The sequence below is a fragment of the Leucoraja erinacea genome, chromosome 3, assembly GCF_028641065.1.
Source record: "Leucoraja erinacea ecotype New England chromosome 3, Leri_hhj_1, whole genome shotgun sequence".
Classification (NCBI taxonomy): domain Eukaryota; kingdom Metazoa; phylum Chordata; class Chondrichthyes; order Rajiformes; family Rajidae; genus Leucoraja; species Leucoraja erinaceus.
Genome location: NC_073379.1, coordinates 27,907,962 through 27,925,067, shown reverse-complemented (window position 1 = coordinate 27,925,067; position 17,106 = coordinate 27,907,962). Strand labels below are relative to the sequence as shown.

Below are 17,106 nucleotides of genomic sequence, written 5' to 3'. Positions count from 1 at the left end.
CGAATAACAGGGTTAATATGTACAGTACTAACGGAAAGACAACCAATAAACATACACTACATAATAAACAGTAGAGGACACAAAACACACAATACCTTGGGACTACACAGTGGCGCCATGCTAAAGTGCTACCTTACAGCGGCAGACACACGAGTTCGATGCTGACCTCGGTGCTGTCTGTTCGAGTGTGGGCGGACACGAACACACACACGCTTGCTTAGGTTAAAATCCATCTACCATTTCTCCGTCCTTTTCTGCAGCTGATCTATATCCAGTGGTATCTTCTCCCAACTGTAGCTCCTCTAATTTTGACATTTACATCCAAGTCATTTATTTTCTTCACATACAGCACAAGTCCCAGCACATATCCTTGCAGAACTCCACTGGTCACAGACCTCCGGCCAGAATATCTTCCTTCCACCACAACTCTCTGTCTTCTATGAATAAGCCAGTTCTGAACCCATACGACTAAGTCATGGTGAATCCCATCCCATCTTTCTACCATTTTTAATCAGCCTACCATGAGGGATCCTATCAAAAGCCTTAACAAAATCCATGTATACAACATGCACTGCCTTACATTCATCAATCTCTTTCGTCACTCCTCAAAAATCTCAATCAGTGAGTTGGATACGACCAGCCGTGTATAAAGCCGTGCTGGCTATCCCTAATTATCCCAATCTCTTCCAAATGGGATTGTAATTGTAATTGTAATTGTAAATCTTTATTGTCATTTCCTGAGTATTCGCATACTCAGAGGAAACAAAAAAACGTTTCTCAACCAGTGTCCATTCAGTTTTCGTTACAAAATAAATAGCAATTAAAATTAAAAATACATGTCATGAACAATTTAACCCTCTAATAACATTCAATAACATTCAACAGCCGTTCCGACCGGCAGCGGCACAACAGTGGCTCTGCTGCAGTGTGGGGGGTTTGTGCGCGATACTTGGCAGGGGGGAAAGTTCATTTAACAGTCTTATAGCCTGTGGGAAGAAGCTGAGGAGCATCCTGCTGGTTTTGCAGCTGATGCTCCTGTACCTCTTCCCAGATGGGAGGATGGTGAAAAAATTCTGAAGAATTCTCTCCAATAGTTACCTAGTATTAATTAGGTTTCCCTTCCTGGTCTAATATGAGATAGGAACTCGCTCAAGTTCATTGGAGTAGGTTGCTTGCAGGCAAAGTAACATCTGGAAAGCGAGATGCTTTTAAAAGTGTGGTGAAAAGAGTTCAGGGTATGCATGTTCCTGTTAAGAGTGAAGGGCAAGGCAGGTGGGAGTAAGGAAGTTTGGATGACGAGAGAAATTGAAGCTCTGGTCATGAAAATGGAGGCATGGGACTGGTATAGGAAACTGGGATCAAGTGTATCTCTGGAGGAGTTATGGAACTGAGGAGCATACTTACGAAGGAAATCAGGATAGCAAAAAGATAGCTCTAGCAGATATTAAAATTCAAGATATTTTATAAGTAATTAAAAGAGGGTGACTAGAGAGAATAAGGCCCCTTAGAAACTAAATCGGTCATCTCTATGTGGAGCTGCAGGAGATGGGAAAGGTCCTTAATGAATATTTCTCTTGCGTTTACTATGGAGAAAAATGTGACGACTGAGGAACTTGGGACAGTTAATGGAAGTGTCTTGAGGACAGTCAGTATTACAGGCCAAGGCAGGTAGAAAAAGAAAGTCTGATGATGAGAGAACCGAGGCACTGGTTCGGAAAAAGGAGGACACGAGCCAGGTATAGGCATATCCGTATAGGGGAGATTGGGAAACTGAGGAGCATACTTAAGAAGGAAATCAGTAGGACATAAAGGAGGCAAGAGATAGCTCTGGCAGAGAAGATGAAGGAGAATCCGAAGATATGTTATAAATACTATCTAAATGGCGTCAAGTTGGGAAAAGGGGAAGTACAACGGGATCTGGGGGTCCTTGTACATCAGTCTATGAAAGTAAGCATGCAGGTACAGCAGGCAGTGAAGAAAGCGAATGGCATGTTGGCCTTTATAACAAGAGGAATCGAATATAGGAGCAAAGAGGTCCTTCTGCAGTTGTACAGAGCCCTAGTGAGACCACACCTGGAGTATTGTGTGCAGTTTTGGTCCCCTAATTTAAGGAAGGACATTCTTGCTATTGAGGGAGTGCAGGGTAGGTTTACAAGGTTAATTGGCGGGACTGTCATATGCTGAGAGAATGGAGCAGCTGGGCTTGTACACTCTGGAGTTTAGAAGGATGAGAGGCGATCTCATTGAAATATATGATTGTTAAGGGTTTGGACACACTAGAGGCAGGAAACATGTTCCCGATGTTGGGGGAGTCCAGAACCAGGGGCCACAGTTCAAGAATAAGGAGTAAGCCATTTAGAACGGAGACGAGGAAACACTTTTTCTCACAGTGGTGATTCTGTGGAATTCTCTGCCTGTGGAGGGCCGTGGAGGGAGGTTCTCTGGATGCTTTCAAGAGAGAGCTAGATAGGGCTCTTAAAAATAGCGGAGTCAGGGGATATGGGGAGCAGGCAGGAACGGGGTACAGATTGGGGATGATCAGCCATGATCACATTGAATGGCGCTGCTGGCTCGAAGGGCCAAATGGCCTACTCCTGCACCTAGTGGCTATTGTCTACATTAAAGGAGAGACTATGTGAGGAGCCACAGGAGATGAGCAAGGACTTCAATGAGTTTTTACTGTGGAGAAAAAAATGAAGACTAAGAAACTTGGGGCAGGAAATCGAGATGTCTCGAGGACAATTCTAATTACGGTTTGATCAGATATAATCAAGAACATTGTGGAAAGCTAAAAAATAAATTGCAGTTGCCCTTACTGAGATTTATGAATCATTATTACGCATGGGTGAGGTGCCAAATGACTGGCTAATGTTGTGCCTCTATTTAAGAATGGGTGCAAAGAAAAGTCGAGGAACTATAGACCATAGTGGATTTTGGTTGGGCTACATTTGGAAGAAGAATGTGGAGGCTTTGGAAAGGTGCAGAAAAGGTTTACCAAATTGATGGCTGGATTGGGTGTATTAGCTACAAGGACAGACCTATATTGTTTTCTTTGGAATAATGGACATTGCATGGGAGACCTGATTTGCAGATTATAAAATTATGAGAGGCATAGATACCGTAGAGTCAGAATCTTTTTCCCAGGATTGAAAAATCTAATACTAGAGAGCATAGCTTTACGAGTGGCAAACTTTAAAGATGATGTTTTTGGTTTTTTTAAACACAGAGGGCGATAAGTGCCTGGAATGTGCTGTCGGGGGTGGTGATTAAAACAGATACATTAGTGGCAATTAAAATACTTTTGGATATGAATATAGATATGCAGGGTATGGAGGGGTATGAGTTATGTGCAGGTAGATAAGTGATGGTCTTGGCATCATGCTCGGCACAGATATTGTTGACCGCAGGGCCTATTCTTGTGCAGTACTATTCTATGTTAATCTTTCTGCTTTGTGTTTTCACCTTCTCACTGGGAAATGTTAGTGGCGTACTTAAATTGCAAAAGTTTAACAACCTTTCAATGAAACGTCATTGATCTTACACAATACAAGTTTTCAAAATAAATCTGATATTGCTAAGAAAACCCATGGACTTGGCACATTACAATAGACAATAGACAATGCAGGAGTAGGCCATTCGGCCCTTCGAGCCAGCACCGTCATTCAATGTGATCATGGTTGATCATCCGCATACAGTACTCCATTCCTACCTTCTTAGATTAAAGCAGAAAGTTTTCCTGAGAAAGCAGATTTGGGCATCCTGCTTCCCCCAACAATCTACTTAATAATGATCAATTTGACCATTAAAAGCAAAAGCAAAGCAAAAAAGGATTAGAAATAAGCATGCAAGAAGTTATAAAGAAATGTATATAAACAAAGAAAACCATTTCTCTAATGCTGCAGTGTAATGCAGTTTGAAAATAAAATTGGAAACAGGTAAATATGACATACGTTTCATCTTCTATGTATTTTATCACTGTCTGGGCTTTTCTGTGAAGTACAAGAAGAAATTGTGCCAAGAAAACGTTCCTGAGGGACAAACCAGACTTGAGCTGAAATATCTGAAAAATAAGCAATTTTGTTGATAATTTGAACCAAACATGTTTTAAAATTTACAATAATGTTGATGCACAGCGCTGGAAAATTGCATATTTTCATAATGTCCATTCTTTTCTAACAAATGTTTTTTTTGTGAAAAAATAGCAGGACCATAGGCTAAATTGTGAGACTGCTGGCAAAGCAATGTGCTCACAAGCTGTCCACAAATACCTTTCAGTCTCTTTGAGTTGGCTTTACTCCTTCCAACATATGCTGCTACTGCCAATGGGATCTCTGGCATCCAACAACAATGAAACAGAGAAGAAAGAAATCAGGATTTTTTTTTTTAATTAACATTTATGGAAAGAGGGGGCATACAAAAGACCCCAAAAGAAGCCAAAATATCACACAAAAAAACAGAACATTAAAAATGAATTTTGAAATTTGTCAAATGTCCTCACTAAATAGCAATAATAGGAAAACACAAGGATGTTGGAGTAACTCAATGGGTCAAGTTGCATCTGGATTTGCGAAGTTTTTGGTCAGAACCTTTCTTCAGACTGATTGTAGTAGGGGGAAGATAGCTGGTAAAGAGATAGGGGCCTGGGAAATCATAGATGGATACAGGAGGGGTGTTGATTGGCAGATGGGTTCAGTGACAAAGCCTAGAGATGAAATGGAGAAGCCAAAAATAGTGTCAGATAAGGAGAGGAGTGAAATGTAAAGATGGATATAGATGGAAGGGGACTGGAGGAGAGGGAGGGTGGAAAAAGGGGCTTAGTCTAAGAAATGCATGTATACTAGGTTGGGAGGGGGTGCACAGGAATGAGAGAGATAATTAAAATTGGAGAATTCAATGTTCATATGGTTGGATTGTAAGCTACCGAGGCAAAATATGTGGTGCTGTTCCTCCAGTTTGTATGTGCTCTCATTCTGGCAATGGAAAAGGCCAAGGCTAGAAAGCTTGGTCTTGGTATGGGAAAGAATGGTTAGCAATGGGGAAATCTAACAACCTTGGAGGACAGAGTGCAAGTGTTCAGCAAAACAGTTATCTAGTCTATGCTTGGTCTCGCTAATGCAAAGGAGGACACATCAAGAGTGTCAAATGCAGTAAAGTGATGTTTGAAGAGGTACATGTGAAACTCTGTCTGACCTGGAATAGCTGTTGGCTTCACCTGATGGATGAGGGAGGAGGTTTAGTGGCAGGTGATCTCCTGTGGTTGCAGGGGAAAGAAGCTGGTGAGGGGGTGGATTGAGAGGGAATGGCTAGTTTCATCATAAATTCTAGGCATTTATTTCCATTGCTAAACCCTAAACAAATCTCCTACAATCTGAAGAAGGGTCTCGACCCGAAACGTCACACATTCCTTCTCTCCAGAGATGCTGCCTGACTGCTGAGTTACTCCAGCTTTTTGTGTCTATCTTCCTGTAATCACACATCAGTTAACTCTGGCATCATAATTCTAATACATCTTACCTGATCTAAAAACGACTTGACTAACGTGTCTCGATTCATCACATCCTGGAAAATATTCCTGAGAATTTCATGAAAAGTAATTTAGAAAATGTGGATTCAAGGTTATAGACAAAACAATAACATTTTGTCAAAAAAACAATTGATTTCAATACATACAGATTAGGGGTAAAACCTTCATCCATATGAATTAAGGTATCAGGAATTTCGACATCTTCTGATGCAGTCTTCTGAAGTGTGACAAGTTCCATACTCATATAATTCTGCTGGTTATATATATGTTCATGGCATGGGGCCATCTGCATCACTGTGTTAACATCAACATCAATGTGCGTGGTTGGGTATGGAGCATACATAATCTGACGATAAGGCAGCACAAAACTACCAGTAGAATCCTGAAAAAGTTCATTTGTAATTATTAGAGGCATCAATATCCAGTGATTTCAAACCCCAATGATTGAAGGTATATTAGGTGTACTGAATTTATAAAATTCAACTTCATGTTACTGTTGAAATATCTTGAAAATTGGGACTGATTCAAAAGTTTGTAGGTCCCATTGTTACAATTATACTCTTATTGAATACTCGACCAAATATTTTTATTTTTAACCTGTGGGTTAACACTACAATTTGGGGGAATAATGTTTGGTCATGAATGATTCACATTTAATTTAAATCGTTAGGCCATATGCACCAGATTTGTTCTTTTCTCATTCTCAAACTCTAATATTGCTGTTAAATATTCTTTGTAATAATAATAATAAGTTTTATTTTCGGGCACCTTTCAAATCTCAAGGACACCTTACAAAGATTAACAGAAGAGAAAAAAACATATAGTCGGAGAAAAATAAATAATAAGGACATCATCAATATACAAATTAAAGATAGAAATCGCTCCAAAGACACAAAATAAAAAAAAATAAAAAAACACAATGTGAAGAGAGAGCAGCGGCAGCTAAAGCGCGCCAGCGTCCACTCTCTCTTCCGACAGCCATCTTGGACACAGACTAACATAATAACTACACACAGAAAAATCATCCCCCCACAATGGTTACCACTGTAGGGGAAGGCACAAAGTCCAGTCCCCAACCCCAGTTCTCCCAGAAGTCAGGCCTATTTGAGGCCACCGCTATTGCCTCTACGAAGGCCCGATGTTCCTGACCGTTCTAGCCGGGTGGAGTTGCCCCGGCGTCGGGAGAGTCCTCACAGTGGCTGGGCCACCTGGAACGGCCGCTTCCTAGCAGGGGGTTGTCAGCTTCCGAAGCCGACAGGGCGCACCGGGTTGGAGCTCCCAGGCTCCCGATGTTAGAGTCGGCGCCGCCCGCTCCGCTCCGCAGACCCGCAGGTGTTGATCACGGTGGTCCAGCTCACCGGAGCTCCAGCGCGTCAATCCAGCGTGGCGACCCATGCAAGGCATCGCCCACTCCGCACCACAATAGCTCTCCAGCGCTGTGCCGCCACCGAAGCCGAGGTGCTGGGCGGTCCCTGCCAGGAAACGGCACTCCAAGCCCACTGGTAGGCCACAAGGACAGGTCGACGGGCAGCCCGGAGAAAAAGCTGCCTCACCGACCAGGTAGGGACCTAGAAGTAAGATTACCTCCTTCCCCCCCACATTAAGAAGTCCATTTCTCCTACAAACGAAAGACAAGACTTACTAAAAACTGAAACAAAAATTGATTAAACGGACGGCTGCTGGTTAGCAGCCGTTTCCCAAGATGGCTCCTCCTCCAAAATTTCTAATAGTTGCAATTACCCCTTAGATAAGAACGCTTTCATGAATCAGGACGACAGGCACCCAAACAAATGTAAACACTTTCAAAATGCTCTATTAAAAATAAATGTCATGCAGATATACAGGTAGTTCTGCAAATAATGTGATAGTTGTGTTTCAAAGAAACCTCACATTACACAAAATGCAGTTATTAAAACAATTGTTTCAATGGGGAAATGGGGGATAGAAGCTAGAATGTTTCAGACTCATAATCACTAAATTGTATTTTCTCCAGGATTTTAAATCTATGAAGGTGTGATTTACATGTGCATTTTCAACCCTAACTGAAGACACATTGCATAAAATTAAAGAACCATTGAATAAATGAGTGAAATAAATAAAATTATTTTAGAGTAATGGCAGAGTTATTGTAAATGTAGAGAGTGATAAATATCTGGCTGATGGGGCTGGAGATCTGTCATGGACGAGGAGGCATTAAATATAAATGGCTGCAGTATCTGTTTTTATCTTCTTTGTAGTGTTGACCCTTGAAGAGTCTATTTGTTGCTGCTTCGATAAACTTTTCTCATGGAGTAGCTCACAATGGGGTGATAGAGCAGCTTTTACAGAACAAATTACTTTTGTGCTGGACTCAGCATTATATTCATTGTCTTCAAACCATGGCAGCTGTTTTTATCAATTTCTTGCAAGACAGAAGACACAAGTGTAAATCTCAAAGCATCGTTTAATAAACATAATCAACATCATCTACAAATGCCATTGAAGTGTCATAAATGAAACATGCAGATCTTCAGTATAAAGCTCTTTTTCATTGGACTCCGGCAACTCTTCAACATGGTCCACCACCACCTCTTCAAATCTGACTTGCTTAACCAAGGCCACAGACTGATCATTTAATTTGGGAAATTCCTTTAGTGGTTCAAAACCTTTAAAGTTATCAATAAGATCTGGAATAAGTTTACACCATATTCCCTGTAAGCAATCCCTTGTGACATCAAGCCCAAGCCTCTAAAATTATGCCTATTCTGTTCTATCGATGAAGATTTTTTCAAAATTTACCATTGCTTGATTTGTCCTCGCCTACTGTAGTAGCCTTCTGTGTGCCTCCAATTGTAGCCTTGAATGTTGCCACTATTCCTTTGCCGAGCAATAGTGGGAGGGAGGTTCATCAGTTCTTAAGTTGTAGGAGCAGAATTAAAGGCCTGTCCCACTTGGACGACCTAATCCACAAGTTTAGAAGACCCTAGACGAAAAAAATCTCAAGGTCGTGTTGACTCGCCGAAGTAAAACACCTCCTACGACCTTCTACAATTATGTCTATGACCTCCGACTATGTCTACAACCTCCTATGACCCCCCTCGACCTCAATCTTCCACACCTAAGACCAACTACGACTAGCTATGAGTGGAAAATGATCACTTGATAAAATGATGTCATGTTTGCATTTTTTTTCTCGGGCCAGTTACCGACCTACGACTACCATCACGACCTACCTACAAATAAAAAGTATTAATTTTTTCCATGCCAACCTTTTTTTTTTACTCGTGGACATTTTTTATCAGGCTGGAAAAAACGCCACGACCTACTTGAGGCCACGAGTACGCGGAGATCACTCACGAGCATAAGGAAGAGTTACGAAGACCTCCTATGACCTCGTGGCGACCATGCTGCGAGTACGAGTCGAGGGCAAACTCGGCAGAGGTCGCCAATCAGGTCTTGAAAGTAGGACAAAGGCTTTAGGCCATTCAGCCCATCAAGTCTACTCCGCCATTCAATCATGGCTGATCTACCTTTCCCTCTCAACCCCATTCTCCTGCCTTCTCACCATAACCCCTTACACCCTTACTAATCAAGAATTTATCAATCTCCAGGTGGCTTTCGGAGGCAAAACTTTTATATGTTCTGATAGCTCTTCAATTCCAGGTGGATGACTCAGGGCATTGTCTATGACAGGGGTCGGCAACTTATGGCCCATGGGCCGGATCCGGACCGTAACCAGATTTCATCCGGCTCGCAGGCTTTTTTTTTTTTTAAGTTTTTGCGATCTGGGAACTGCAGCCATTCCTGGGGCAGGTGACCTGGGTGCTACAGCCAGTCCCGGGGCACGCAGGCGACCGAAAACTGCAGCTAGTCACGGCCCGGGGCTCGCAGGCGACCTGGGAACTGCAGCTAGTCCCGAGGCACGCAGACGACCTGGGAACAGTAGCTAGTCCCAGGGCTCACAGGCGACCTGGGAACTGCAGCTACTCCCAGCCCGGGGCTCGCAGGCGACCGCGGAACTGCAGCTAGTCCCAGGGCATGCAGGCGACCTGCGAACTGCAGCTAGTCCCAGGGTATGCAGACAAACTGGGCGCTACAGCCAGTCCCAGGGCATGCAGGCGACCTGAGAACAGCAGCTAGTCCCGGGGCAGGCGACCTGGGTGCTACAGATAGTCCTGGCCCGTGGAACGCATGCGACCTGGGAACTGCAGTCAGTCCAGAGGACGCGAGGGAGGGATCTGCAGAAAGCTAATTGAAAAACACGTGAAAACTAATGGGAAAAAAACCACTAAGTGTCACACTAGTCAGTATGTATTATTATGTATTATTACTAATTTATGTATTACTAATTTAGTTAGTATGTATTATTATTACCTCCATTTATTAACTATGGCGATAGATGTGGCCCACCATCCGCTCACAGACATGGGTCCTGGCCCCCTATGCAGAACAAGGTTGCTGACACATGGTCTATGAGGAGAATAATTTTACAGTCTATATATTCTTCTTTTTGTAGTAACATTTGAATACTCAAAAATTTCAATAGTGAGATCAGAAAAAAAATTGTCCATTCATTAAACCTCTATTGCTCGATTAGAAATAGATACCTAGGCTCGACCTGATCAAGCTTTTCAAGGCACAAGGATTGGCTGTCATACAACATTCACATGCTCGAGCTATAAATCTAATCGCATTTGTTCCTGACATCATAGACCTTTGCTGCCTTGAAACCAGGAGCTTATTGTTTTTGCTACACAGGCCCCACAAGGTTCATCTGTTTCCAAAATAAATCAAATAGATTAATCAAAAATAATAATCTGATCCAGAGGTTAACATTCCTTGTCAATTAATTTAATTACAATAAGAGGAAGATTTTTTCAGTAGCTTTGTTCTTCACATAATTTCACATTGTGCAGGCAGTAGTGTTTCTTAAATCCTTCAAACCAGTCATTGCTGGGTCTGAAAGGCACGAAAGCACCAGGATTTTCAGATTGATTTTCAAGTCTTCATAGATTGCCAAAGCCTTTTTTTAATGACAAAAAATGTGTCCCAGAATTATTTCTTGGTTGTCCTTCAACCTGCATCCTCAGAGGCCTCAACCTGCATCCTCAGAGGCCTCAACATGCAGGTAGACTGGGAAAATCAGGTTGGTACTGGACCCCACAAAAGGGAGTTTGTGGAGTGCCTCCTTGATGGATTCTTAGAGCAGCTTATATTGGAGCCTACCAGGGAGAAGGCAATTCTGGAATTAGTGTTATGTAATGAACCGGATTTGATAAAGGAACTTGAGGTTAAGGAACCATTAGGAGGTTCAATGGTCAAGTTTAACCTACAAATGGAGAGGGAGAAGGGTAAATCGGAGGTGTCAGTGTTACATTTGAACAATGGGACTATGGAGCCATGAGGGAGGAGCTGGCCAAAGTTGACTGGAAAGATACCCCAGCTGGTATGACAGTGGAACAACAATGGCAGGTATTTCTGGGATTAATACAGAAGGTGCAGGATCAGTTCATTCCAAAGAGGACAAAAGATTCCATGGGGAGTAAGGGGCGACCATGGCTGACAAGGGACGTCAGGGACAGTATAAAAATAAATGGAGTACAACGTAGCAAAGATGAGCGGGAAGCAAGTGGATTGGGTAATGTTTCAGAGCAACAGAAGATAACTAAAAAGGCATTAGGGGAAAAAGATGAGGTACGAGGTAAGCTAGCCAAGAATATAAAGGAGGATAGTAAAAGCTTCTTTAGGTATGTGAAGAGGAAAGAATTAGTTAAGACCAATGTTGGATTCTTGAAGACTGAAAAAGGTGAATTTATTATGGGGAACAAGGAAATGGAAGATGAGTTGAACAGGTACTTTGGATCCGTCTTCAGTAAGGAGGACACAAAAAATCTTCCTAATGTACTAGTGGCCAGAGGATCTGGGGTGACGGAGGAACTGAAGGAAATCCACATTCGGCAGGAAATGGTGTTGGGTAGATTGATGGGACTGATAAATCCCCAGGGCCTGGTGGTCTGCATCCCAGGGTACTTAAGGAAGTAGCTCTAGCAATCGTGGACGCATTGGTCACGATTTTCCAATGTTCTATAGATTCAGGATCAGTTCCTATGGATTGGAGGGTAGCTAATGTTATCCTATTTTTTAAGAAAGGGGGAGAGAGAAAACAGGGAATTATACACCAGTTAGCCTTACACCAGTGGTGGGAAAGATGCTGGAGTCAATCATAAAAGATGAAATAGCGGCACATTTGGATAGCAGTAACAAGATCGGTCCGAGTCAGCATGGATTGACGAAGGGGAAATCATGCTTGACTAATCTTCTGGAATTTTGAGGATGTAACTAGGAAAATGGATAAGGGAGAGCCAGTGGATGTAGTGTACCTGGACTTTCAGAAACATTTGATAGGTCCCACAGAGGAGATTAGTGGGCAAAATTAGGGCACATGGTATTGGGGGTAGAGTGCTGACATGGATAGAAAATTGGTTGGCACACAGGAAACAAAGAGTAGGGATTAACGGGTCCCTTTCAGAATGGCACGCAGTGACTAGTGGGGTATCGCAAAGCTCGGTGCTGGGACCGCAGCTATTCACAATATACATCAATGATTTAGATGAAGGGATTCAAAGTAACATTAGCAAATTTGCAAAGCTGGGTGGCAGTGTGAACTGTGAGAAGGATGCTATGAGAATGCAGGGTGACTTGAACAGGTTGGGTGAGTGGGCAGATGCAGTTTAATGTGGATAAATGTGAGGTTATCCACTTTGGTAGCAAAAACAGGAAGGCAGATTATTATCTAAATGGTGTCGTGGGAAAAGGGGAAGTACAGCGGGATCTGGGGGTCCTTGTTCATCATTCGATGAAAGTAAGCATGCAGGTACAGCAGGCAGTGAAGAAAGTTAATGGCATGTTGGCCTTCATACCAAGAGGAGTTGAGTAAAGGAGCAAAGAGGACCTTCTACAGTTGTACAGGGCCCTAGTGACACCACACCTGGAGTATTGTGTGCAGTTTTGGTCCCCTAATTTGAGGATGGACATTCTTGCTATTGAGGGAGTGCAGCGTAGGTTTACAAGGTTAATTCTCAGCATGGCAGGAATGTCATATGCTGAGAGAATGGAGCGGCTGGGCTTGTATACTCTGGAATTTAGATGGAGGAGAGATGATCAGAGTGACATTTAAGATTATAAAGGGTTTGGACATGCTGGAGGCAGGAAACATGTTCCCGATGTTGGGGGAGTCCAGAACCAGGGGCCACAGTTTAAGAATAAGGGGTAAGCCATTTAGAACAGAGATGAGGAAACACTTTTTCACGCAGAGAGTTGTGAGTCTGTGCAATTCTCGGCCTCAGAGGGCGGTGGAGGCCGGTTCTCTGGATACTTTCAAGAAAGAGCTAGATAGGGTTCTTAAAGATAGGTCAGGGGATATGGGACGAAAGCAGGAACGGGGTACTGATTGGGGATGAATGGCGGTGCTGGCTCGAAGGGCCGAATGGCCTACTCCTGCACCTATTGTCTATTGCCTCTCAGTCCCATCCATCACCTTAGCCTTACAAGTTTTACTTGTACTTACAATTGCTCCAGAAAGACAACTTTCTTTTAACCCTACCAGCATTAGCCTTTAGTATCGTGTAGGCTCCTTAAGCCAACTAGTTTGAATGAAACCGCATGGACTTTCAAACTTTCATTACTTTTTTGATTAGTATGAGTGTCAGAGGATATGGGGAGTATGCAGGTGAATGGGGTTAGGAAGGAGAGATAAATTAGCCATGATTAAATGGCGGAGTAGACTTAATGGGCCAAATGGACTATTTCTACTCCTATCATTTATGATCTTACAAAACCATTTGATTACCTCTGGTTTTTCATCAAGAGTAAAGGTCTTCCTTTTCCTATTACACTCAGCAGTATGATTAGCATTCCGCTTCCTATATATCCACGTCAATCACTTATGATAAACAAAACAAAAATTGAAATAAGGTAAAAATAAACAAACAAAATCTTAATATATTGCAGCACAGTTCTCAAAGCAGCTGTGTATTCCTACACTGCATTCCATCACATTATATCCAATTTACACTGTGACAAATGTTACAGCAGAACTACCTGATGCATTCTGTTCCATCTTTATATTATGCCTATTTAGAGAAATAGAATCAGAGAGTTACACAGCATGGAAACAAGCCCTTCGGCCCAACTCATCTATGCCGACACTAGTTCCACCTGCCCACATTTGGCCCATATCTCCCTAAACGTTTCCTATCCACGTACCTGTCCAAATGCCTTTTTTTTTTAAATTATTTTTTTTTTAAATATTTTTCTTAGAAGCATGTCTACAAATAGCAGTAAGCGACAATTTAATTACAGATTTCTTACATAGCTTCAATGTTTTAATTTTGTTTCAAAGAATAAAGATAAAGAGAGAAAAAGATAAAAGAAACTATAAACTAATTGAGAAAAAAATAAGACGAAAAAAGAAATTACAAATAACAAGATTGTGGAGATAGGTCCAACAGATATTAAGTATAATTAGTCATCCAATCCCAAACTCAAGTTTCAACCCTGATTTTGTGTTAAACCAATTCACTTTAAGAATTCAATAAATGGAGACTGTATTCTAACAAATAATTCTGGTTTGTCAATTAAGACAAATCTTATTTTTTCCAAATGCAAGGTCTCAGTCATTTCTGTAATCCACATTTTAATTGTGGGGGGCTGCTGGTTTTTTCCAAAATTTTAGTATTAATGTTTTGCAACATACAAGGAATTTCATTTGCCATACAGTCATACCAATAAAAAAAAAGAACAGAACACACAAAATACATTATAACATGAACATCCACCAGAGTGACTCCTCCGCATCCCTCACTGTGATGGAAAGCGAAAAAAAATTCTATCTCTCCAGCGGTCGGGAGCCTCTAACCTTCTGTTGTCAGGATGATCTTACTCCCATAGCCGGCAGCGGGCCTACTCGTTGGGGCGATCAAGCTCCTGCATCGGGGGGGGGGGATCTCAGCTCCCCAGCGCCGGGCGATCTACCACAGGTCGGGGTTAGTCGAACGTTGTGTGGCTTCTGGAGCTTCCCGACGTCGGTCTCAACCCGAGACTGCAAGCTCCAGATGTTTAAGTCCGCAGGCCGCGGTTGGAGCGTCGATCCCAGGCAAGGAATCGGCTCAGATGGTAAGTCCACGTCCCCGCGGTGAGGCTCAAAGTGAATCCCGATCTCCACGATCTTCGGCCTCAGAGCGACCGGAGATACGATCCGGAAAACAATCGCATCTCTGGCAAGGTAAGAGATTGAAAAAAAAGTTTCCCTCGACCCCCTCCCCCACCCCCCACATAAAACAAACCATAGAACATTAACACAAATTTAAAACACACTAAAAATAACAAAAAAAAAAGACGAAAAGATGGACAGATTGTTGGCGAGGCTGCCATCGTGCGACACCCCCCCCCCACCCCCGGTGTGAAACCACCCTCTTGTGAAAAAGTTGCCCCTCAGATTCCTATTAAATCTTTCCCCTCTTACTTTAAATCTCTGTCCTCTGCCTCATCGTTCCCCTACCATGGGTAAAATACTGTGCATTTATCCTATCAACTGCCCTCTTGATTTTTTACACCTCTATAAGTGTACCCTTCCGCCTCCTACTTTCCAAAGAATAAAGTCATAGTCTGCCCAACCTATCCCTATAACTGAGGCCCTTGAGTTCTGGCAACATCCTCATAAATCTTCTCTGCACTCTTTCCATCTTAATGATATCCTTACTAAAGGAGGGTGATTAAAACTGAATATTGTACTCCAAATGGTCCAAAAATCTGAATCCCTGCCCTGCACCAACTTTAGTTCAGTTTAATTTAAATATACAGCGTGGAAGCAGGCCCTTCGACCTATTAAGTCCACGCCGACGAGCGATCCTCATAGATTTGCACTATCCTACACACTAGAGACAATTTACAATCTTTACCGAGGCCAATTAATCTACAAACCTGTACGTCTTTGGAGTGTTGGAGGAAACCAGAGCACCTGAGAAAAACCCACGTAGTCATGGGGCGTACGTATAAACTCCGCACAGATAGCACCCATAGTCAGGATCGAACCCAGATCTCTGGTGCTGCAAGGCAAAAAAACTACTGCTATGCTACTGTGCCAACCATAACTCTTCAGCAACCAATTCAGCAACCAATTCACCACATGGCTCTGAAAGCAATCCAGAGATTACTATTCTCCTTTTAAAACCTTTGGCCTGATCCTTGTATTCTCTCTGTAGGACCTCATCCCCTTTCCTACCAATATCATTTGTGCCAATGTGCATAGTGACTTCTGGCTTGTCCTTGTCCCCCCCGTCCTGCAGCTTCTCAGAGATATCCTGATCCCTAATACCAGGGAAGCAACACACTCCATCCTGGAGCCTCATCTACTGCAACAGAATCACCCACCACAGAATTATTTGTCTGTTCCCCCTAACTACCAACTCGCCTATCATTATGGCTCTGCTTGTCTTCACCCTCTCCCACTATACCTCAGAGCTCTGGTCGCTGCTGTAACTATTTATTTACATTAACGGCACAGGGTGATCTTGATTATTGAATCCATTTATGTTTTGGAATTATTGACAATGATAATAAAAATCAATCAATAGAATGCTAAATATTAAATGATGCTATGTTTTCCTTCCAGTCATTGTCAATCAGCATGAAAGTTGGCCCTTTGGCTCAATTTGTCCACACCAACCAACATGCTCCATTCACACTAGTCCCACCTGCATATTCGGCCTGTATTCTTCCAAACTACTTTAATCACATATATAAAATAAATAGAATTGATCATTAAGGGAGATTGATTTATTTATTTTAAAAATAGTCAAATTTCTGCTTTATTAATCTCTATCCCCAATCCAATCTTTACCTGTGCTCAAAAATAAATTCCCAGAAATGATCTAATACTAGATTCAAGTCAAGAGACATGGCCGAAGAAATCCCATGAAGATTATTTTAATCCAGATTATTTAATGTTTAATTCAGCTAAGTACAGAAGACCTGCGCCAATTACTTTTGATCCCTGTTAGCACTATAATATTATGTATACAACATGTTTGACTACAATCAGGCATTGGTAAGGAGAAACATTAAACAATGTATTATAATTAGTGATTAAAATCAAAGTGCATCAACACATTGATGTATGGAGTCACACCTGCTCATAAAATCCCTCATTCCAAGTGTAGCTTTTTGGTTTAGTTTAGTTTAGAGATACTGCATGGAAACAGGCCCTTCGGCCCACCAAGCTTGCGCCGACCAGGATTATGCATACACCAGTTCTATCCTAGACACTAGGATAGAATTTAAAGAAGCTAATTAACCTACAAACCTGCCTGTTTTTGGAATGTGGGAGGAAACTAGAGAAAACCCACGTGGTCACAAGGAGAATGTACAAACTCCGTACAGACAGCACCCGTAGTCAGGATCAAACCCAGATCTCTGGCGTTGTAAGGCAGAAACTCGACACTGTGCCGCCCCAAAGCCAGAAGAAATCAGCTAATATGCAGAACAGACCTACCTGTTTTATAAGCATAGTCAACAACAATAAAATAATTAAATTTGAGATAGCA

General features: G+C 42.2%; 1 protein-coding gene across 2 annotated transcripts in view; it reads right to left on the bottom strand.

Annotated features, from left to right (window-relative positions):
- The window catches only part of c9orf72 (C9orf72-SMCR8 complex subunit), a 51,826-nt gene that overhangs the window by 11,693 nt on the left and 23,027 nt on the right, over positions 1-17,106 (bottom strand). For both annotated transcript variants that reach the window (XM_055632352.1, XM_055632351.1), the window contains 3 exons: positions 5,671-5,906; positions 5,515-5,572; positions 3,951-4,060 (listed from right to left, as the gene is read on the bottom strand). In XM_055632352.1, the coding sequence (XP_055488327.1) occupies positions 3,951-4,060; positions 5,515-5,572; positions 5,671-5,906 (404 nt within the window). The remainder of the gene's footprint in view (positions 1-3,950; positions 4,061-5,514; positions 5,573-5,670; positions 5,907-17,106) is intronic.